At 38.4% G+C, this 21910-nt stretch overlaps 1 protein-coding gene across 1 annotated transcript; it reads right to left on the bottom strand.

Moving 5' to 3' along the window:
* Positions 1–466: 466 nt before the first annotated feature.
* LOC139952542 (something about silencing protein 10-like) lies at positions 467–21836 on the bottom strand. The gene is made up of 13 exons (XM_071951710.1): positions 21550–21836; positions 16287–16488; positions 14918–15131; positions 13203–13321; positions 11896–11997; positions 10829–10885; positions 10289–10398; positions 9383–9479; positions 6335–6422; positions 5093–5405; positions 4096–4177; positions 2296–2403; positions 467–851 (listed from the first exon to the last, which is right to left on the bottom strand). The coding sequence occupies exons 1-13, from the start codon at positions 21561–21563 to the stop codon at positions 762–764; spliced, it is 1596 nt and encodes a 531-aa protein (XP_071807811.1). The 5' UTR covers positions 21564–21836; the 3' UTR covers positions 467–761.
* Between the last annotated feature and the right edge of the window lie 74 nt (positions 21837–21910).

The raw sequence follows: 21910 nt of genomic DNA, 5'->3' as shown, positions 1-21910 counted from the left end.
TGACTAAGAAATAATTCCTGAATGGTATGTACAGACCCATTTATTATTGACATCCAATAACATTTCAAGTTTCGTTTTTGAAAGAGTTATCATAGAAAAGGGGTTAATTTGACCTAAAAGCCTCTCTTTAACAGCACCCTCAATAGTCATGTTATAACGTGTGGGTGGCCCTAGGACCTTTATGTATAGTTCATTTTTGGGCCTGAACTAATCCATAACCAGTATGAGCAAGTTCGAGTGTGCACTATGGTTAACTAAAGGTTGACCGTTTTGATGCGAACCCAGGCTGATCGGCCATTGGTTGACTACTGTGGTCGACCATTTGGAACCAGCCTCATGACTATGGTTCCTTTAACTAAAGCTTAACCGTTTCGATGCGAACCCAGGCTGATCGGCCATTGGTTGACTACTGTGGTCGACCATTTGGAACCAGCATCAGGACCAAGGTTGTAACCAGCATCAGGACCAAGGTTGGAACCAGCATCAGGACCAAGGTTGTAACCAGCATCAGGACCAAGGTTTCTTAACTGGTCCTGTTATTCTGTGCCATAATAATATGTGTAAAGCTCAGAAGGGAACCAGTGACACTATAGCTAAAAGGCAGAAGGCAATGGATTGTTGAATACCGCAGTACCGATGGTTGACTAGACTTCCAAACGAGTCGTTCAAGTGACTGCGTCACTGCGCGTTAAAATGTGCTCTAAGTAGACCCTTGAGTTCTTTGTTCCCATTTCTTTATTTCTGGGCAAAACGATGTCCAATTACTTAATCTTGATACTTTTAATGACTCCAGCTCTGACCCCAGACGCCTCACCACCATAGCGTACTAACTCCTTACGCACCTCTCGAACCTAAACATAAGGAATGAAGACACAAACAAAATATATATCAAATCAAACGGTGCAAAAAGTGACGGCAAGTTTCATTCGAACCATTAATAAAAGGTTTTGGTACCTTTTGTAGGTCAGGTTTTTAGCGATGACATGAATCCCTACTCACTGTCAATGAAGATGTATGTTTTATTATTTACCTGTAGAAGTTTCAGCTTCAATAGTCGTCAAGGTAAACAAAAAAGTGAAATCACAGAGCAATTTGTTCAGGTCGTGAAATATGTTGTACTGTACATGGTAAAATAATTTTGTCTCACTGAGACAACTATAATTTTTGTGAAATTGTTTCACTCATTTTTTTTTTTAAACTACAGCACCTCAGCAAGTTATATTTTAAGAAAAGTTATCTACCATCATTATCTTTAAACCATAATAATGTCACTGTGGAAGTTTGTGTTTTGTGTCGTACAAAAATTACTCAAACCATTGAAGTAACATTAAACAATTAACGATCATGACGGAAGTACAGTAGAAAGAGTCCACAGGTGTCTGCAATGTGGTTTAGGACATGTGTGCCATCAATCAAAATCCAATATCCCAGAAACCCAAGAAATACTTGAAGGAGAGACCACTTGACATTTGATGTGCAGCTATACACGCCGAATTAGTAATGTGAACCAAAGTGTATTCATCACCTTCAACTCAACCAAGCAGGATAGGAAACATTGATGCAGAAAATACTATTACAATCTAGAAAGTGTTTGCAGTCAACATGAAAGTTGTTGTTCTACATGTAAACACAAGCACATGTCTCATTAGTGAAATCTCAACACTTTGGCAAACTATGATCATCATCATCTTGACCATGATAGTTGTGCACATATAAATTCCCATGGCTCTCACAAGCTACTTAAATTGGATTGAAAACAAACATCATTGTTGTACCATGGTAAAAAACTGCAAATTTGTATTGGTTAAGAACCAATCGCATGATATAATTCAAAGACGCATGTTACATGGGTCGAGGCAGAGCAATATGAAATTTGATAATTCCCACCATTGCCAATTTCCAGCGCCATGTACAGTATTATAAATAGGGCTGGGTTTGAGCAGAGCAAGTGTATGAGGCTGTTATTATGCTAGTACTAGGCTAAATTGATACACATTCCTCTGCAATGTGCCGTCGGGAATAGTGAAGCAACATTTTTGTAATTACGTTTGCCACTGTCAGACTGTTATCGTTTGCTCTCATTGCACATAATTCACTCATGTAACCTTTGCTTGCTCCTGCAATATTATTACCAAGGTACATGTGTATAACAAAAGAAATGTTGCACGCTGTGATGTAGTCCATGTGTTTTTTACACCCTCGGGGAAAATGGCACCCGAGGCGTGTGTTCCAAACACCATGGATCCCATCAAAGTGTGCACCAATTGTATAAAGTACTTTTTGGTTAATACATACCTGTCCCTTGCGTCTGACTTTAGCTTTCTTGAACTTCATTTTGTTCTTGACTCTGGGATTGCGCTGTTCCTTCTTCCTATGTGGTGTCAGTCCTTTGTTCTTGGAAATCTACAAAATAAACATCAACAAGAAAATCCACATAAAATATCAGTCTCTGCATAAATTAGATGGTAATAGCGGATAATGTGAGTGCACTTTGAAACGAAAGTCAAGTTAGAATAAATGGACTGAAGTTCTAGCACAATTGGAGGAGCCAAGATACTTGATTTGTGCACTTAGCTCACACATGGTTAGTAGGATTTGAAACTTTGCCGTTGCATGGTGGAAATAAGATATAGGAAAAGTTTGCAGTAACACCATGTAAAGATAGTCTCTAAATGAGTTGGGGTGGTTCTGAAAAGAACCGTTGGTTTCGACTCATCATTTCGATCAGAATGTTCTGATCGTCTTCTGGAGAAAGCTGGAAGACAATCAGAGCTGAAGAGCTTTCTCCAGAAGACAATCACAGCATACCGATAGAAATGTTGAGTTGAAGCCAACAGTTCTTTTTAGAACCACCCCAACTCATTTATGGATTATCATTACATGGTGTTACTGCAAACCTTTACTATGTCACATGAGGTTGAAAGTATTAATCTTAACACACACTTGCACAGCCTACATGTATGTGTAGCGACTGCTCCTTTAACTTAATTAATAAAATTGTAAATAGAATAACTGACCAATCAACGCAAACCAGAGAAGAGTAATTGGTACCCTGCAAGCTACAGGGATTGTACATAGTTTTTCACTGGTTTGTTTTGAAATAAATGTTGTGACAACAGCCATTCTTTTTCTGTCGCGTTTGTCTATGCCAAAAAGTGAAAGTAAAAGTTTAGCATAGTTTTTGCGCTTTTACTAGCAGTAATCTTCAACATTTAAAGATGACCGCTAGTAAACTTCTTCATCATTTCATTGTCCTTAATATTCAGAGAGACCAGAAACATTCATAAATCCAGACGTGATTAAATCTAGTTCTAGTGGCGTGAGAAAGTCCGTTTGTCAGATTAAAATATTATTGGGCGAGTCGGAATAGTATACAAATACAACATGGTTTGAGGGTGATTAATCAATATTAGCTTCCCGGGGTATTGGAAGATGACAAACTAATTGTTTTACTATACTTCATACAGATTCAGTTGTTTGGAGCAAAGGAAAATGATGGCTGTGAATAAAATGCACTATGATAACATTGTTTATGTGTTGGATGTCACTACAAAGCGTAAGTAGAATAGCGCCCAGGAGATGAGTACATTTACCCCAAATACAATCAAGAGAATTGTGCAGCACCAAAATAATAATAATAATAATAGTGGCTTCTTATACGTCACTCAGTGACGCTCAAGGCACTCCAACATTCAGTATTTTCCAGCAAAGGTATGTGGCACTAGGTTTGAATTATAAGACCTAAACTCCTTTTGCATTGCACCATGTAATGGTTTACAAGGTGCTGCGGCACAAAATGCTACCAATCATACCAGGAACACCAGTGCGAACCCCTTCTCTTTACGATAAGTGAACTGGGTTTTTTTTAACATGCGTTACACAAACGATGGACCAACAGCTTGGCGCCCATTTGAAGGACGAAGCATCTTGGTTAAGTGTCTTGCTTAAGGACACAGGTGTCACCCACACTCTGCTGATCAGAAACACCAGAGCTTGAATCCGGTGCTCTTAACCGCTCGGCCACACCATGACCATGAAAACACTTGTTGTATAAATGTCAACAAGAAGAGATTGATAGAAGCAATCATTACTAACTTGATAAGTGATGGCTCGTTTGCCATCTTCCATTTCCTCCTCTTGCTGCACTTCATCAAATTGAACTTTACCGTCCAACTCCCTGTGTAAATAAAACAATCAAGACTGTTTCACTATCAGTCAAAATCAACAATTTCATTCTCTGTTTTCAACAGACGTACAGTGTACAACCTGTTCAGCACCCAAACTCATTTCCTTAGCAATAATTATCATAGGAATATAGAGAACTTAAAAACACTGCAAGATATATTTTATGCTTAACCATTGATTTGCTTTTACAATATTTAAGTTAATGACTGCTTATGTATCATTCATGAAAAAAACAAGAATTTTGACATTTGTCTAGAGTACAAGTCTTCAAAACAAAACACAAAGATTGATGAAGGTTTTGTTCAGTTTAAGGGTTTTGATACCTTTTGTAGATCAAGTTTTTGGCCATGACATGAATCCCTACTCACTGTCAATGAAGATCTGTACTTGTAATTTGATTTACCTGTAGAAATGTTAGCTGCATAAGTCGTCAAGATTATGAGGAAAAAAAGGTGACAATCACAGAGCAATGTTTTCAGGGGAGTTGCGAAATCTGTTGTACAAGCTAAAATTGCTTTTAGGCTCAGTCAGTCATCAGAGTCGGAAGAAAATAACGGGAAAACCCACCCTTGTTTCCGCCGCTTTCCTCTTGTCATGACATGTGTTCAAAATAAATTTGCAATTCTCGCTATCGAGAATTGATATTGTTTTAATGTTTTCTCAAAAAGTAAAGCATTTCATAGAATAATATTTCAAGAGAAGACAAGACTTCAACATTACCTCCTGTAAACCTTGTAAGTTATTTGTAAATCTGTGAATTGTTTTTTTTTTTCTGTAGCGAAAGTGTATAATGGCTTTAACCTGGATTGTCAAAGCTGAAATTCAAAGTTGTTTTTTTCCACATCATAAAGTCTAATTTATTGGGAAAGAATCTCATCCGGAGTAGATTTTACAATTATTGTCTTACTTCTGTTGCCTCCTTCTTTCAAGTTTCCGTTCTTCAATTTCCTTTGCCATCTTGTCATAATACTCTAGTGCTTTCTGTTCATCAGTCGTTAGTCTTCTATCCTGTGTCTTCAATGATTGCTCTTTCCTACTTGAATCCATCTCCACTGCCTCAGTGGCAGGTACACTCTTTCTTGAAGACATTTTCTTAGAGTTTCTCTTTACATCTTTGGTTTTGATGTTTGATTTAACATTTTCTGTTTCTTCATTGTCGTCTTCACTGCTATCTTCATCACTTGTTTGCATTGGTGATCCTGGAGATTGATTGGCATTCTCTGTGAAAATAAACCATTATCATTAGATAAGCATAAAAAGGACTTCTTATAAGGCCGACTTCTTGTAAGGCGGTATTCAAATTGGTGTCTACAGCTACGGCTACGGCTGTTGCTAAGTGTGTTGCTAAGGACGTCCTGTACATGTGCATGTGCCTCAACGCATGATGACAGAGAAATCTAGCTATAGCCTTTGCTGTATTGACCCCCTTGCACACACGTCACACACAGCGACTGTGACCTGCTCACCATTTTGGAGGGCAATTAGATGTAAATACAGCATCGCCTAAAATGCCTCCTTCACTGAATAACACAGTGACATTGCCCACCAAAAGGGCGCACCAAAGATTATTCTGATGACTTTCAGGTGAATTGGGTCAATAGCCGCCAATTCAGACATGGCCTCCACATTCAACATCAACATTCATATCAGTAGCTTTAAAAACTTTATGTTTAATGCAGAGTCGTTGATGAGTCTAACAGTAGTTCATACATTGTAGCAACCTATCAACGAGTATGTATGCGAGTATTTGAATTACTCTTTTTGGGGTCTAATAAAGATTAATCGAATTGAGTTGAATTGCAACCAGATCACTAACAAGGCAAAACTAAATGAAAATGAACTGGCTATTTGATTACAGATGACTCCTACCTATAATGTACAACTTGCACAACGGTAAGGTCTGTAAAGGAAGAATGTAATGGAAACTACCGTCATTCATCCAATAATTACCACTTGAATATTGTATGTCGTATATGAACTTTAGAAATATAGGTGACTCATAAAATCCCAAATCTACAAATTGTCATAATAGACTTGAGGACAATTTGAAATGCTGAAGCGATACAAGGTTTGGGAACAGACCTCCAAACATTGTATGGCTTCAAGCATTACAAGAAGAGTCTTTTGTTGAAGACTAACTGCTTCTTACCGATGCATGGATCTTGTTGTGTTATAGCTAGAAGCTCTTCAATCTCTGCTTCCAACTGCTGGTCCAGTGGTTCCAATTGTTTCATTAGCTGAACAACAAAACAATGAACAGTAGTCAGTGGTTACTCAATGGATGGATCAGCAAGAAACATTAAGACCAAGTTAACAATATTGACTGTTGACAGTAATTGGATTTTTGTTTTAAAACAAGTTCTTATATGGCGCATTTCACAAAAACCGTCTCAATGCGCTTTACATTAGAGCATCAGACTCAAGTTCTAGTAGCTCATTGGGATGTGGGTTCGCAAGACACATAACCATTGCTTCTCTCCACCCAGGGGTAAGATTGGTACCTGTGAGGGCAGAAATGGTTCATGTGAATGATTTACTTGGAGCACAGTTATTCGCTGTGCCAGCTGTATACTCCCCAGGGAGCTGAGATGGTTTAAGGAATTATTTAAGGCCCAGTGACCAGGAGTAATAATGTCAGAAGTGCTTTGAGACACCCTTGGGGCTGTGATAAAGCCCTTTGAGACACCCTTGGGGCTGTGATAAAGCCCTTTGAGACACCCTTGGGGCTGTGATAAAGCACCAGGCCTGGAGTTAAATGGCGGCCACAATGGCAATGGTCGTCAATGTCCTTCCAACTGGCTGTGATGCCGCTTAAAAAAAAAAAACGTTTTCACAGCCAAAATTGCCTTGCCCTTTCTCCCAAGTTCAACATTGTTTTATTGACACAAACATTTGTTTTCGCCCGACTACATACACCCGACAGTAATTATGCAGTGAACTCTATTCAGCAGTCAAGCAAGCGCAAAACAAAGATCGATTCCTCACCGGGTCATTGCACACGTTATTAGCGCAAACCTGCATCTCATATAATCCACACGCCTGTTTATCTGACGTCCCGATTTCACAAGGAACCAGTCTAACACCATTCATTGATCAACAGAGGGCGCTGTTGCTAAAATAAATCCATATGGTATCGTCCGTTTAGTGAACAGGGAAAAAATATTGTTGGTGAATGAAATGACTCTTGGAAAATGGTTACAAAGGAATTTGCCAAAATAAAGATGCTAACAGAGTGCTTGGACTGAGGTGTACATTGTAACAAATGATTTTGAGAACTATGCCCCCAAATGCAAGAAACTCAACTTTGTGGGATGATTTGCTTTCTTCTTCTTAGAGGTCGTTCACACGCCGTACTAAAGTTGGTCTAAGTCCACTTAGACCGGTTTGGGTTCAACTTTTGTGCGTGTGAACGCAAATAAAGTTAGACCGGATCGGGTCTTAACCCCAAAACTTAAACCGTCCAGCGAGGCGGTCTAAGTCTAAACCGGTTCGGGTTTATCTTTAAACACTGCGTGTGGACAGAATGACATCCGGTTTTAACTCACAACGGACGACCCATTGTGTGGTTCAATGCACACGCCCGGGACCCGGAGTGCTTGTATTTATAATTATATTACTTTCTTGCCGCTTACCGAGTTGGCGAAACCCTCTCGATCGGTGTATGCAGTTTACCATGGTTTAACACAGGCCCACGCCCATGATTTATTAAATTCTGAAACAAAATTTTCCAAGCTTTTTTTGTTGAGTGCCCTACAATAAATTGAAACTGTTTTTCATGCGTATACTACGAGTGCAGCGAAGAAGCATATTTTGTAATGCTTCTCACATGTACAGCGCTGCCATCCCATAGTGATCACTCTCTGATATCCCATAGTTATCCATCACCGATCCCGTGGATGTGCCTTTCTATTGCCGTCACCGTTACTAGCGTGCTGTACTTTCAATCTGGGAGAATGAACTGCAGTGGGCGCGAGGCTGTGTGTAGGGGAAATTCCCTACGCCAGCAATATCACCACGTTGTTGGGAAGTTGGGAAAATACTGCAAAGTACATGTATTTACGTAACTTGCACGTGTGTAGTTGTGTTTATCATGAACAATCGGAATAAAAATCGCGGCACCAGCTTTTGAGAGATCGCCAGGTCCAATCGATTGAAGTACAAACTAAAAGTTTCTATTATATCTATTAAACAGAGGTATAAAACACAAAAATGAATCGTGTTCTGTGTAATGGAATATAGACACATTTTGGTGAGTTTTCTCGGCGGTTTGTATTTTGTTTGTTAAAAAAAACAATTTGAGTCGTGTTCATGTTTGTTTTAAGTGCCCATATCCTCCCAGCGGTAAAACTGTTTTCCGCATTCGATTGAGCCATTTGTATCCAATAATATGTTCTGATGATCGTCCAGGGCATGAGGCACCCAGTATATCGGCATGCTCGGTGCGTGAATCTGATGAATAAAACCGGATGTTAGAGCAACGGGGTCGCGTCTACTATGACCTTTTAAAACCGAAGATAAACCGGATCGGGTTTAACTCTGTGCTGTCTGAACGCAATGGGTTTTTATTTTTACGACCACCTCCCGCTGCTCGTAAAAATTAAACCGGTTCGGGTCTAAGTTAGTACGCTGTCTGAACATACCCCTGGAAATTAAATTTAATTCTATTTTTTACAGTCTTTGGTTTCTTTATGAATAAGATATGAATTATCAATATCTTATTCATAAAAACTGTTTCATTGGGTTTACCACCCATAGGGAAACCTCTGGCCAATTTTCAATTTTTTATTTCCAAGTTTAATAAGGATCGTGACCCGTTCAATAACTTACTGGCCTTCGCGCCTTCTTTATATTAAAACTTTTGGCCTTGGTGCCCTTTCTACTGGCCTTGGGTGCTCTCCAAAATTTTGCTTGCTCCAAGGCCAAAGTGGCCTTGCCCTAAAAAAATTGTAACTCAGGCCTGATATATACAAATCAAATATTACTATTATTATTAAGTGCCCTGGTTATTAGACAAATAACATTCCTTTAAAAATGCTCAGCTCCCTGTGAGGAGTATACAACCTGGGCAACCGTAGTGCGCCAAAGGCTTTTCAATCTTTACCCTCGCAGGCACCCATTTATACCCCTGGGTGAAGAGAAGCAATTATTCATTCACTAGAGCATGTAGCTTTTGATGGTACAAATAAAATGCACATACCTTTTTATGTTCAAGAATGACACCAATTACTGGATGATTATGTACAGGAACATGCTTGGCTTTCAGCGATATGTAGAAACTGATGTTAATACAGTAGCTGTATTGGGACAAGGTTATACCAAAAGAGGGTTACACTAGAATACTAGTTCAAAAACTCCTTTACAGTTCAGTTTGGTTGAAGGGTTAGGGTACTTTTTGTACGACACAAAAAACAATATCCACAGATTTACATAAAACTTACACGGTTTGAAGATAATGATAATTGAAAGCTTCCCTGAAAATATTTCTTTCTGTGGTGCTGTAGTTTTTGATAACAAAATAATATTCCTCTCAGGAGACAAAAATTATTTTACGAATTTATGTGAATCTCCAGAAAAACATTGCTCTGTGATTTTCACTTTTTTTCTCAAAAGCTTGACGACTAATGAAGCTGAAATTTCTACAGATATTGTTATGTTTTGCATGTAACTTTGTAAAAAATAAAACTCACTTATTTCTTAAAGGCAGTGGACACTATTGGTAATTTCTCAAAATAATTATCAGTGTAGAACCTGACTTGGTAATGAGTAATGGGGAGAGGTTGATAGTATAAAACATTGTGAGAAACGGCTCCCTCTGAAGTGACGTCGTTTTTGAGAGTTTGATTTTGAGACCTCAAGTTTAGAAATTGAGGTCTCGAAATCAAGCATCTGAAAGCACACAACTTCGTATGACAAGGGTGTTTTTTTCTTACACTATTTTCTTACAACTTCGACGACCAATTGAGTTCAAATTTTCACAGGTTTGTTATTTTATGCATATGTTGAGATACACGAAGTGAGAAGACTGGTCTTTGACAATTACCAATAGTGTCCACTGTCTTTAACTAAACCAATCAATAATAATAATGTACAAAGACTGACTTACTTAATGTACAGCTTGCACCTTGTATAAATGTAGTCGGCACCCAGTCCTTGAGGAATGCGTCCATCCTCTACCATGTCACGAAGTGGAAACAATTTAATCAGCGTCCTCACCTACAACATTTCCAAAATAAGATGTTATCAAAGATTGCAACGTAACACGCCAATTATTCAGTTCAATTTCTAATCATGTCTGGTACGATGACTTGCCTGGTTATAAGTAAAGTTCCAGTTGCAATTCCTCAGACTAGACTAAAGACTGTGGTGTTAGATCACATTGTTTTGTGCAGGTATTTCAGGCAGACGCGCCAGAGTCACGACAAACCAAATAGATTAGGAGTGACTCAAGTCGCTTCGAACGACTACCACAGTCGATCTTTCGACTTCTAGCACGTCCAGTCACTACTAACTGTTTCAGACGTCAAACTTTTCATGTACTTAATTCAGAATTTGGTTCAGCGTGACTCTGGAGCGCCCGTCTAAAACGAGTGAAAGCTTTTTTCTTTGTGTTACTAAAACGACTGCAATAATGAACAGGTTATACCTTGGCCTTGAAATCTTCCACAAGTTCCTCAAATTCAGGAGATTCTTTCTTCAAAATCTGAAACAAGAAAAATAGGTTTATGTTTAGGCCAAAAATTAGCTTACCAAATTATTTAACTTGGTCCAATACATAAAGTTATATTCATGAAAAACCACAAATACTATTTTGTACTTTTGCATGATTCCAGATTGAAATGGGATGTATGAACCAAATATCAGAAACCTAAGCTAGTTGCACTGATCATTGGATGTAACCACCAACCTGTCTGAAATCTATACATATTTTGCATGGTTTGCATAGGTTCATTATAGCACAACATAACCACACATGCTGGCAAACTATAAGTTTGTACTATAAGTACTGTACATGTATTCCAGTCCTGTAAGAGTGTTGTGGCTTGAATGCTGAAGAATTAAACTTGATTTATTTCATCACAGTTTACAAGTAAAAAGTTTTTAAAATTGTCCATGTGTGCACTCAAAAACATTCAAGTTTATTTTCCGATTACAAAAGCAATTCATTACAAACTACATCTATACACAAAAAATGATAATTACAAAAATAGTTTTATGTTTTAAAAAGAGAGAAGAAGTATATTCTCAGAAACTTTTTGACTACAGGGGCCAGCTAAAAATGCCAAGAAACTGAGCCTGAGAACATCACTCAGGTAAAGTATTACCTTTTTTGTTCAGAATCAAATACGCGTAGATGTACAATGTATATAATTATTTGGTTTGCATTGAAACCTCACCATACATTGCAGTACCCAGTGCTAAAACAGAGGATTCAAACTACCTCTAGCTACCGGGCAATCTCGGTGGTCTAGTTGGTATGACACTGCTCTGGAATTGCAAAGGTCGTGAATTTGTATACCAACCAAATTATATGCTTGTGATTTTTTTTACATAACTCGGGCGAGTACTGAGTATACAGTGCTAACACACATCGGTGTACAATGTACATATGGGTAAAACTAAAAATTAGTACATTGTACTAGTACATTCAACCTGACGATCTATTAAAAAATAGGAATGCCTGGTGCCATGCACCTCATGTCACCAACTTACCGCCAGTTTATCTCTCTTAGACAATTTACTCAGATCCTTAATGACTCGTTCTTCAGTTTTGTCTTCAAACTCCAAGGTTTTCTTTTCAAGTGTTTTTGATTCCTGCAGACATAAACAATGGGATTAGGGCCAGTGTTGTACACATACATGTAGCTAGTATCTGCGTGTTGGACACTACTGGTAATTACTCAAACTGAAAATTAATAACATGAACCAACCATAATTATGATACACAGTTTTGGAGTTCACTGCAAGGATTACAGTGCACTGTGGGATAGGATCTACAGTTTACTGCCAAGCGTTGCCAAACACCACAGTTTACCTCTTTGTTGATACATAATGTAGAAGTCCTACAGCGACTTACAGGGCCCAAGCAAATTTTCAATCAAGTTGGTTTCATGAATTATTTCTACTCTAAAATTGTATCCAGTTAATGCATACATAAATTTTTTGGGACACAAGTCCGAAAGTTGGGAAACCTGATTTTGTATACAATCAAAATACTGGAATGTTAACCATGGCTAATTATTGGCCGTGGCTTACGGCCAAGGTAGTGCTATTCAGGGTGAATGCATCTCATGTTTTCTCAAACAATAACCCCAAAATACATGGTAAATTTGACAAGAGCAATTGTTGTCTGTACTTTTTTTTATACATTTCAACTATTTCACTTGTTGAATTAGAACTATGTCATTGACTAAATAAGATAGGTTAGGTTCTTGTGTTGAGTTAGATTTATTGCATGGGTTGAATGTGATTGGTTTGTTCTTGTTTTGAATTAGAACTCTTTCACTGATAACCTGCAATCGACCTTAATCACGGTGTGGCCATCTTGATTTTACTTCACTCAAACTCATTGTAACCAAAGTGAGGCTGAACGAAATAATAGTCTGGAGCAATCTTTGCGCAATGAGTGTTAGCATGCATTAGTGTTATGGAAACAGGTAACATGGCCAAGATGGTGACAGCGTGATAAAGGTATTACAGCCATCAAAAAGAGGGAAGTACATAATGTCACATCCAGCCAGCAAGGCCCAATTTCATGGCTCTGCTTACCACCTAATTCTGCGCTCTTGATCACCATTCTCCACTTGCAGGGCAAGCGCCAAATTTCTGCTTATAGCTCTTTAAGCAGCGAAGAATGCCTAGTAATGTTGAGTACGCACGCGCACAAGCATAAAATTGCCTGCTAACCCGTGAAATACGTTTGACGTAAGCACGAATTCCCTGCTTCCGCAAGTGATGATTCTTTGCTTAGGGTAAAGCATAGCCATGACATTGGGCCCAGATGTGTATAATGATTTTACTTGAAACAGTTGCAGATCAAAGTCCGTTTCCTGCATCATCTGAGACATCCTTTGCTGTATGGCTAAAGCTTCTCTCTCTTCTTCATCCTGAGCTTCCTCTTCCTCTGATCCACTTACTCCTGAGTACATCATAGAAAATAAGCACACAATACACATTTTTTCCAGATTTTACCAAGAGCGAACAAAATTGTTCATATTTAATTATGTGGCCCTTACTGCTAAAGTGGGGCCAGGTTTCCTTATCATTAGCTGTGTCTCAGATCAATGCAAAGTGGACAATATTTTGAAATCTGTGCTGGGAGGCACAATGTATTTTGCTCAGAGTGCTGGGCAAACATTGTGAGTCCTGGGCAAACCCGCCCAGCACCACCCACCGTGGCTACAACATGTACAATACAGATCCAGATGGCGGTCACTTCAGTGGCTGGAACACTAGAAATAGAAAATAATGCATGGTTGACCTGCTTGAACGAAAATGTCAAGTCGTGACTTTTGCTGAATTTCATTTAAAATATTCTAAATCAAAAACGAAATCGAGTCATATAACTATCAATAGATTTTAATTGTTTAAAAAAAAAATCATTTTAAAAAACCCTGACCCAGCGCTTTTCTGAGAGGCGAAAAGCTCTGTTACGCAATCACTCTTGTTACATCGGAGTTGTATAGCCGCTTTGTTGCAGCGTGGCGATACAACAATAATAATATAATATTAAGTAATATTAATGATAATAATATAGTAAAATTAATCGTATTAAATAAAACAAAGCAAACACCAAGACATGACGTCAAAGCATTGTCATTTTGACACGCACCGTCAACGGCAGAAGTGTTTTTAGTTTTTCAAAACCTTGCTGTTAGGGCCTGATTTTTTAATCGATAATTACAAAAAAATCAGAAGTGTACACATAGCAAAGTTACATTTAACTGCTGAACAAATGCATTATAAGGAAGTTAAAATAGCATTTCCCTTAAAACCATTCCGTTCAAGTAGCTGTTTTACTTCCTGTTTCATTTTCTCATGTCTATTTTGGCTATCAATAAGATAAACAGGATTTCAATTGAGGCATTGCAGTGTGAGGTATCAATATAATTATTTGGTTTGTGGTAACACCATGTGTGTATCTACTTGCTACATGTACATGTAGATTATAGTCTTTTAAGAAGTAATTGACTCTACACTGAAACTTCTGAACCCCTATAAAAAAGACCAACATCTCTCTCACTCTTCAGTCTCCTGACGATGACTAGAGCAAGCAACAAGTAGTCTAAACCAATTTGAAACCTGTTTTGGCTTTCACTAGTATATATGGGATTTGAGGCATTGCATGGTGAGGTATCAATATATATATGTAGTTGCGGTAACAGCATTGTGTTTCTACTTGCCAGGTAGATTACATGTATGTTCTTCTGTGAACTTTTCTTGCTTTATACGCTACTATCATGGAGTGGATTTACAGAATACATGTACGGGAGACTTCTCAGTTCTGGAAAGAACTGTCCTGCTTTTTAACTACTACCTAGGCGAAAGGTAGAAAACCAGCCGCTACTACTACTTTTGCTTGAGTGGATCGCGGAACTTCTTGTTATAAACGCCACTATCACGGTGTGAGTTTTTTATTGGTCTCAACATTTCGACTAGCTTGCTCTAATAATACTTCAACAGTGTAAAGTTCTAGAAGAGTGACAAGAAAAACAACTCTATCTCTCATACATACCTGGTAGATCGTCATCAACATAATCTGTATGGTAGAATTCTTTTTTCTTCTTCCCCCATGCTTTTGCATCTGGGATGCCTGACTTGGATTCCTGTCCCTCATCCTCAACGTCGCTGGCAATCTCTTCAAGGTGTTGCTGCATCTTGAAGGTACGAAGATGCTTCTCAATAGTACCATCATCAGAGTCAGAGTAGTCCAGGGAAAATAGATCCTCCTTTTCATCGATTACAAAAACAGAAATACAAGAAAAAAATATTATGAATTTTGGTTTTACCCTTATACATGTACCATGTTTACACCTATGTGTGTTAGCACTGTATACTCGGTACTTACTCAGTACTTCCCCTAGCTCTGAAAAAAACACCACTGTGAGCATGTTTCTCGGGTGGGATTCAAACGTACTGTGCAATTCTAGAATAATGATTGCATTGTAAAATAAAAGAACAGATTTGTGATCCGCTTTGGCCCTTAGTTTTTCAATCTTGAAGACTCTGCTGTAAAGTCTTTCTTTTTGTGAAATTTGTATCTTGAGTGGAAATATTGTTATATGAAATGCTCCCAACTTTGAGAACACTATGTAATGTAATCAGTTTTTGCAAAGCTTGAATGCTTTTTAGATTTTATTCTCACATCTGAGTTGGAGCTTCCCATCGTTACACCTAGAAAGAAATAAACACCTGATAACAATGAAGAGTCTAAAGGCTGGGTCACACGAAACTAGTTCTCAAAACATCCGAACACGTTTTAAGAAATCATAAAACAGGTTTGGTATTACTAGATTGTATAGCTTTGGCCAGAAATGTCTACACTGTGACCCTAGTTAGTTAAATTCTGGTAATCAGTTAGGTCTGTCTGTGAACGGGATGAACGGCTGCAAAGGGACTCGGTCTGTGTATACACAGACATGTACATCAAAATTAGGCCTGACCGCACCACGTCTACCACTGTCTGAAATACGATCCAAGTACAGCAATTACTTTCGTAGTACGTCCTTCTCGTTTTAAGTACGTTGCCACTCTGTCTAAATGCAGGACAGGATGGTCGGCCAAAAATGTTGAGCAGGCTCAATGTTCTGGAGCACCTTCCGATCAAACCTATCCATCCGAGCCCGTCCATGAAATTCTCACGTACTGTAACAAGTTGCTACTTCATTCACTCCGTTTGAATACAGTTCTGTTAGCCAGTTCGGCTGCATTTTTCAGAATGTGGTGAAAACAAGTTTGGTGTGATGGTGGTATTGTTAAATATAAATGTAGGATACTTTCATCTTCTTTATGTGGAAATGCTCATATCACTGGGCATTAAATCAACACCGTGGTAAATTGTACGCTATTTAACATTACAAGGAAATGATATGATTGAAACAAACCTGATCTTCCGAATCACTATCCTCATCTTCTTTATTGTCCCCTTCCAATAAGATTTTATCTTTATTCTCATTGAACTCATCCACTTCATCCATAAAGTAGTCTGGTGCATCAGGGTCTGGTGCAGGGAGCTTCTTATAGGCCCGTTCATCGTCACTATCATAGTCTGAACCATCTGCCTTCCGTGGTTGTTTCACCACCTTTCTGTCATTTAGGAGTAAATGTACAAATAGATTAGAGTACACTTCAAGTGTAAATTGTTGGGACAGTAAAATGAAAGGAAAAGTAAATGTACACCAACATGACCAAGCCATAGTTGTCTAGACTACAATGTATGGTATCACCAGCTCCATGTGGTATCCAAACGTCTGACCAGTAAAAGTCATTCTGCCGAATTAAATCAGACATATTTGGTCCTTTGGAAAAGTAGGAATATGTCATCAAGTACAAGGGCTGATGTATGACATAGGCTTTACTATTTAATTGAAAAAAACAATCAAAAGGCAAACAAAACACAATCTGAAATCAGACTATAGTAGGAATAATATCATGTCTGTAAAAACATCACGTTTTTGACATGTACAGTGTATGAATGTATTTGATGCCAGAAAAGTCACCCACTTCATAGTCGCAATTAAAAATTTGCCCCCTAGCAAAGTAGTTGCCCCGTCACTTACAAAGTCGCCCCCTCACTTACAATGTCGCCCCCTCACTTACAATGTCGCCCCCTCTCAAAGTCGCCCCCACAAGGTATAGAAGGGATGTATCGGATGGCAGTCAACTCCCCCCCCCCCCCCCCCCCGGCAAAGGCGCCTACTTCAAAGTCGGCCATTACAAAGTCACCCCTAGCAAAGTCATCACCCCATCACTTACAAATTCGCCCCCCTCAAAGTCGCCCCGTGAGTTTGAGCGATAACGTCATTTTTTTTTTTGCAGAGTGACAACCGACGCCACAAAATTGTTAGTTTGTGGACTGATGATGTTTCAACTCTTTTTAGAGTCTTTCATTTCACAGAAGTACAAACATTTAGCAAATGAATTTTCTATAATAACACAGCCAATACTTACGTAAAATGATGAACTTCTTTCATGATAGTAAAAAAAATTAATGAAACTTAAACACATAAATCATGTAGCTTGCACATACACAAAAACCAAGTGATCTGAGTTTTAAAAATAGGCCCAACTTCAATTTCAAAAAAGTAAATAGCCATCCTCATCACAACAGTTAGTTCCTAACAAAATAAGTAGGGTTTGAAATTTAAGACAAGTTAACAAACAAATATTTAAAATATAATATAATATTCATTACAACTTTAGGCCAAGTAAAACAGATAACATGTAACTCGTCCCCGCCCGCCTCGATTCTGGCTGCCGCACCGATTTTTTTGTTATTTGTTACTAAAAAATAATAATAAAACTAAATCAATTTACATATTATTGATAGCTATTTCAAATGTAGCTTTTTATTTTTATTGAGCAGTTTCATCATCTTTCTTACATGGCCTACAAAAAATGCTATCACCATGCATAATGAGAAACTCGTTACTTTGAAACGTTCTGCCCTTCATGTTTGCATGCCACAGTTCTTTGCACCAGGACGTGATGCCACACACAGAATAACTTTGGAGCAAAAGCAATAATGACTCTTTGGAAAAAATCAAAATGGACACAGAAACACACACAGAATTTGAGGACATACTGAAACATACTCATAAAACCATAAAACCATCTTCAAATACGATATGGCGGCCATCTTAGACATGGTGGCCATCTTGAAAAAAATAACAAAAATATTAAAAAATAACAAATAACAAGGACCTCACCAACTTTTTCAAAAAGTCAGGACAAGCAACATGTTATTTTATTTATTTTGCCTTAATATGAAATATCAATAATTATTGTTTTATAAAAAGTAAATAGGCTCAACTAATGTAAAAAAACATTCTATCAACCCCCAAAAGACAATAAATCTTGTATCGGAGTAACTATAGAATACAGGTACACTCGGAGCTCTATCTGCGCCTCCGCGGAGGCGGAGTCGCGGTCACGTACGTTTTAAGTAACTTGGTCGTAGCATGGAGGAAGAAAATAGCTCTTTACTACTTGATTGTATTGAGTGCGATTGATGAATACAGCAGATAAAATGTTAGGGTCGTAGGGAGTCAAAGTGTGACGTGAGTGGTGAGGTAGGTGAAGCAGCCGATAGAGGGTGTTTAAGGAAGACGTGCATTTGATGCAATCGTGAAGACGGGGAAGCTGGAAGCGTGGAGGCGCGGAGGCGCGGAGTCGCGGTGTTGACAATGGCCGATAGAGGGCGTTTTTAGGAAGACGAGCATTTGATGCAATCGTGAAGACGGGGAAGGTGGAGGCGCGGAGGCGCGGAGACGCGTTGTGGACAATGGCCGATAGAGGGCGTCTTTAGGAAGACGAGCATATGATGCAATCGTGAAGAAGGGGAAGGTGGAGGCGCGGAGGCGCGGTTGGGCTTTCTTTCCCTTTTTTAAACAATCCTCTAATGGGGTCAAGTGTATGAGGGCAATATTAATAATTGTACGGAATTCCGGCTTTCTTTCCCTTTTTTAAATAATCCTCTATTGGGGTCAAGTGCATTAGGGCAATGTTAATAATTGTACGGAATTCGGGCTTTCTTTCCCTTTTTTAAATAATCCTCTAATGGGGTCAAGTGTATTAGGGCAATGTTAATAATTGTACGGAATTCGGGCTTTCTTTCCCTTTTTTAAATAATCCTCTAATGAGGTCAAGTGTATCAGGGCAATATTAATTATTGTACGGAATTCGGGCTTTCTTTCCCTTTTTTAAATAATCCTCTATTGGGGTCAAGTGTATTAGGGCAATATTAATTATTGTACGGAATTCGGGCTTTCTTTCCCTTTTTTAAATAATCCTCTATTGGGGTCAAGTGTATTAGGGCAATATTAATAATTGTACGGAATTCGGGCTTTCTTTCCCTTTTTTAAATAATCCTCTAATGGGGTCAAGTGTATCAGGGCAATACTAATAATTGTACGGAAATCGGGCTTTCTTTCCCTTTTTTAAATAATCCTCTAATGGGGTCAAGTGTATCAGGGCAATATTAATTATTGTACGGAATTCGGGCTTTCTTTCCCTTTTTTAAATAATCCTCTATTGGGGTCAAGTGTATTAGGGCAATATTAATTATTGTACGGAATTCGGGCTTTCTTTCCCTTTTTTAAATAATCCTCTATTGGGGTCAAGTGTATTAGGGCAATATTAATTATTGTACGGAATTCGGGCTTTCTTTCCCTTTTCTTAAATAATCCTCTAATGGGGTCAAGTGTATTAGGGCAATATTAATTATTGTACGGAATTCGGGCTTTCTTTCCCTTTTTTAAATAATCCTCTATTGGGGTCAAGTGTATTGTACGGAATTCGGGCTTTCTTTCCCTTTTTTAAATAATCCTCTAATGTATTAGGATTCGGCCTTTAATTTTTTCCCTTTTGGAAATAATCCTCTTTTGGGGTAATATGTAGTACGGCAATATTAAAAGTTATTAATTATTTGTACGGAGTTCCCATAATTATTTAAATAATCATCTAATGGTCTTGTGAGTTATCGTATAAAATAAATTGACATCACAGCGCAGTTGTGTATCTCGAGCCTAATGAGGGCGCTGTTGTGCATCTTTCAGAGTGCCCCCTAGGTTGCCAAATATTTATAGTTAAGCAACAGAGCGCGACCTCAACTCCAGTGTACTGTGTACGTATGAACGTCACCGCGACTCCGTCTCCGCGGAGGCGCAGTGGAAGCTTCGAAGTGTACCTGCATTCTATAGTTGTGCCCTTGTATCACCATCCTCTCACGAGATACTAAGGCGAAAACGAGAACACATCATCACATGAAAAAATACAAACTTGAAAGGTGAACTGTGAAAGTTAAGCTTAAAATTGGAATATAATATATAAAAGGAGGCTATCGTTGTTGCCTGAATGACAACTCAAAATAGTTACAATGTTGTAGTGCGTGCGCGCCATTATTAGTGAACAGTGTGCAATGCAAACGGACAGCGCTCACAGGCACTGCAACATTGTAACACCCCTTTTACAGAATGGTTTAGCCCAACAACAAAATAATGCGTTTGCAAAGCGATGCGACAGGTTCAAAATATAAACCTGGTAATTCGTTCCGTGATATGGTAAGTTTTTGTCCTTAATCTTCAAAAATAATTTCTCAATGGTGTTTTGAGTGTTCATTAGACATTGAGGATTAAGTTCGTGCCCTAAAAATTTGTGTCATGATCTTTGAAAGTGGTAAAAATGGGGAAAATCTGGTGACTAGCTGTCGAAATTGTCGTGTTGGACCAGATTAACCGTTACCGCTCGAACCGATCTCGTAACCCTCCAGCCTGTCGGCCGTCGGGAGGAGGGTTACGTTATCGCAACTATGTGTGTGTGTGTGTGTGTGGTGGTACACGTGAAATCCACTTGATGGAACCTGCCTGCTTAGTTTTGTACAATTTATTCAAGATTATAACAATTATTAATATTACAAAATTTAATTAAAAAAGTCAATCAACAAAATTTAATTATTTTTTAAAATAAATTCACATGCATTTGTATGCTACATAATATAATTACAGTACAAAAAAAATCACACTTTCTGTTAAAGCCATTGGACCCTTTCGGTACAGAAAAAAAAAAAGCTCATAGATTTACAAATAACTTATACAAGGTTTACAGAAAGACTTCTCTTGAAATATTAGTCCATGAAATGCTTTACTTTTTGAGAAAACAGTAAAACAATATAATCAATTCTCGATAGCGAGAATTACTGATTTATTTTAAGCACATGTCATGACACGGCGAAACGTGCGGATACAAGGATGGGTTTTCCCGTTATTTTCTCCCGACTCCGATGACCGATTGAGCCTAAATTTCCACAGGTTTGTTATTTTATATAGAAGTTGTGATACACGAAGTGTGGGCCTTGGAAAATTGTGATACACGAAGTGTGGGCCTTGGAAAATAGTGTTTACTGAAAGGGTCCAATGGCTTTATTTAATGAAAACAATTGCTAAAAAATTTGAACTTTGACCTGGCGTAACTTGGGTTTGCATGACCCGACCCGACCCCAACAACAAGAGACCTATCCAGCTATGTCAAAACTAATCTAATAAATAAATCAGTCACATGTTGTTTAAAATTTAGATAATCTCCCTTTTTAATAAAAAAAAAATTAAGTAAGTGACTAACACTTACGACTTATTAGTCATTAATATTTACCTTCTTCGTCCCATCTTTGTTGAAATAATGTAACGCAGTTTCTGCAGAACACTAGTGACAGTATCGACTGTCGTACTATTTTGCAAAAGCTTTGAAGAAATCTGGGAACTGACGACGTAGTCAACAGTGTCTACATTACGGTCATGACGATTGACGTTGTGTGAACAACGCTTTCCACGTGTGTGTTCGCGCGTGCGGTAAAATAGTTAGGTCCCCTGTGTTATTTATGTTTGTAAAACTTGTGGTAACGTCTGGGACACTCTCAAGAAGTAAAAATTGCCCCCTTGGTGGCGCTTTTCATGTTTAAAGAGCTGTTTGAATATTCATAAACAGCGCGCAGAGGCGACTCGACTTTTTGATA

The sequence above is a fragment of the Asterias amurensis genome, chromosome 20, assembly GCF_032118995.1.
Source record: "Asterias amurensis chromosome 20, ASM3211899v1".
Taxonomy (NCBI): domain Eukaryota; kingdom Metazoa; phylum Echinodermata; class Asteroidea; order Forcipulatida; family Asteriidae; genus Asterias; species Asterias amurensis.
Note: the sequence above shows the minus strand (reverse complement) of the source record. Positions and strands in the feature narration are given on the sequence as shown.

Coding starts and splice junctions, on each gene's coding strand:
- LOC139952542 (XM_071951710.1), bottom strand. Junction 10,399..10,828: donor TGGAAGATTTCAAGGCCAAG/GTATAACCTGTT, acceptor GAAATGTTGTAG/GTGAGGACGCTGATTAAATT. Junction 9,480..10,288: donor AGGTGCAAGCTGTACATTAA/GTAAGTCAGTCT, acceptor GTCCCAATACAG/CTACTGTATTAACATCAGTT.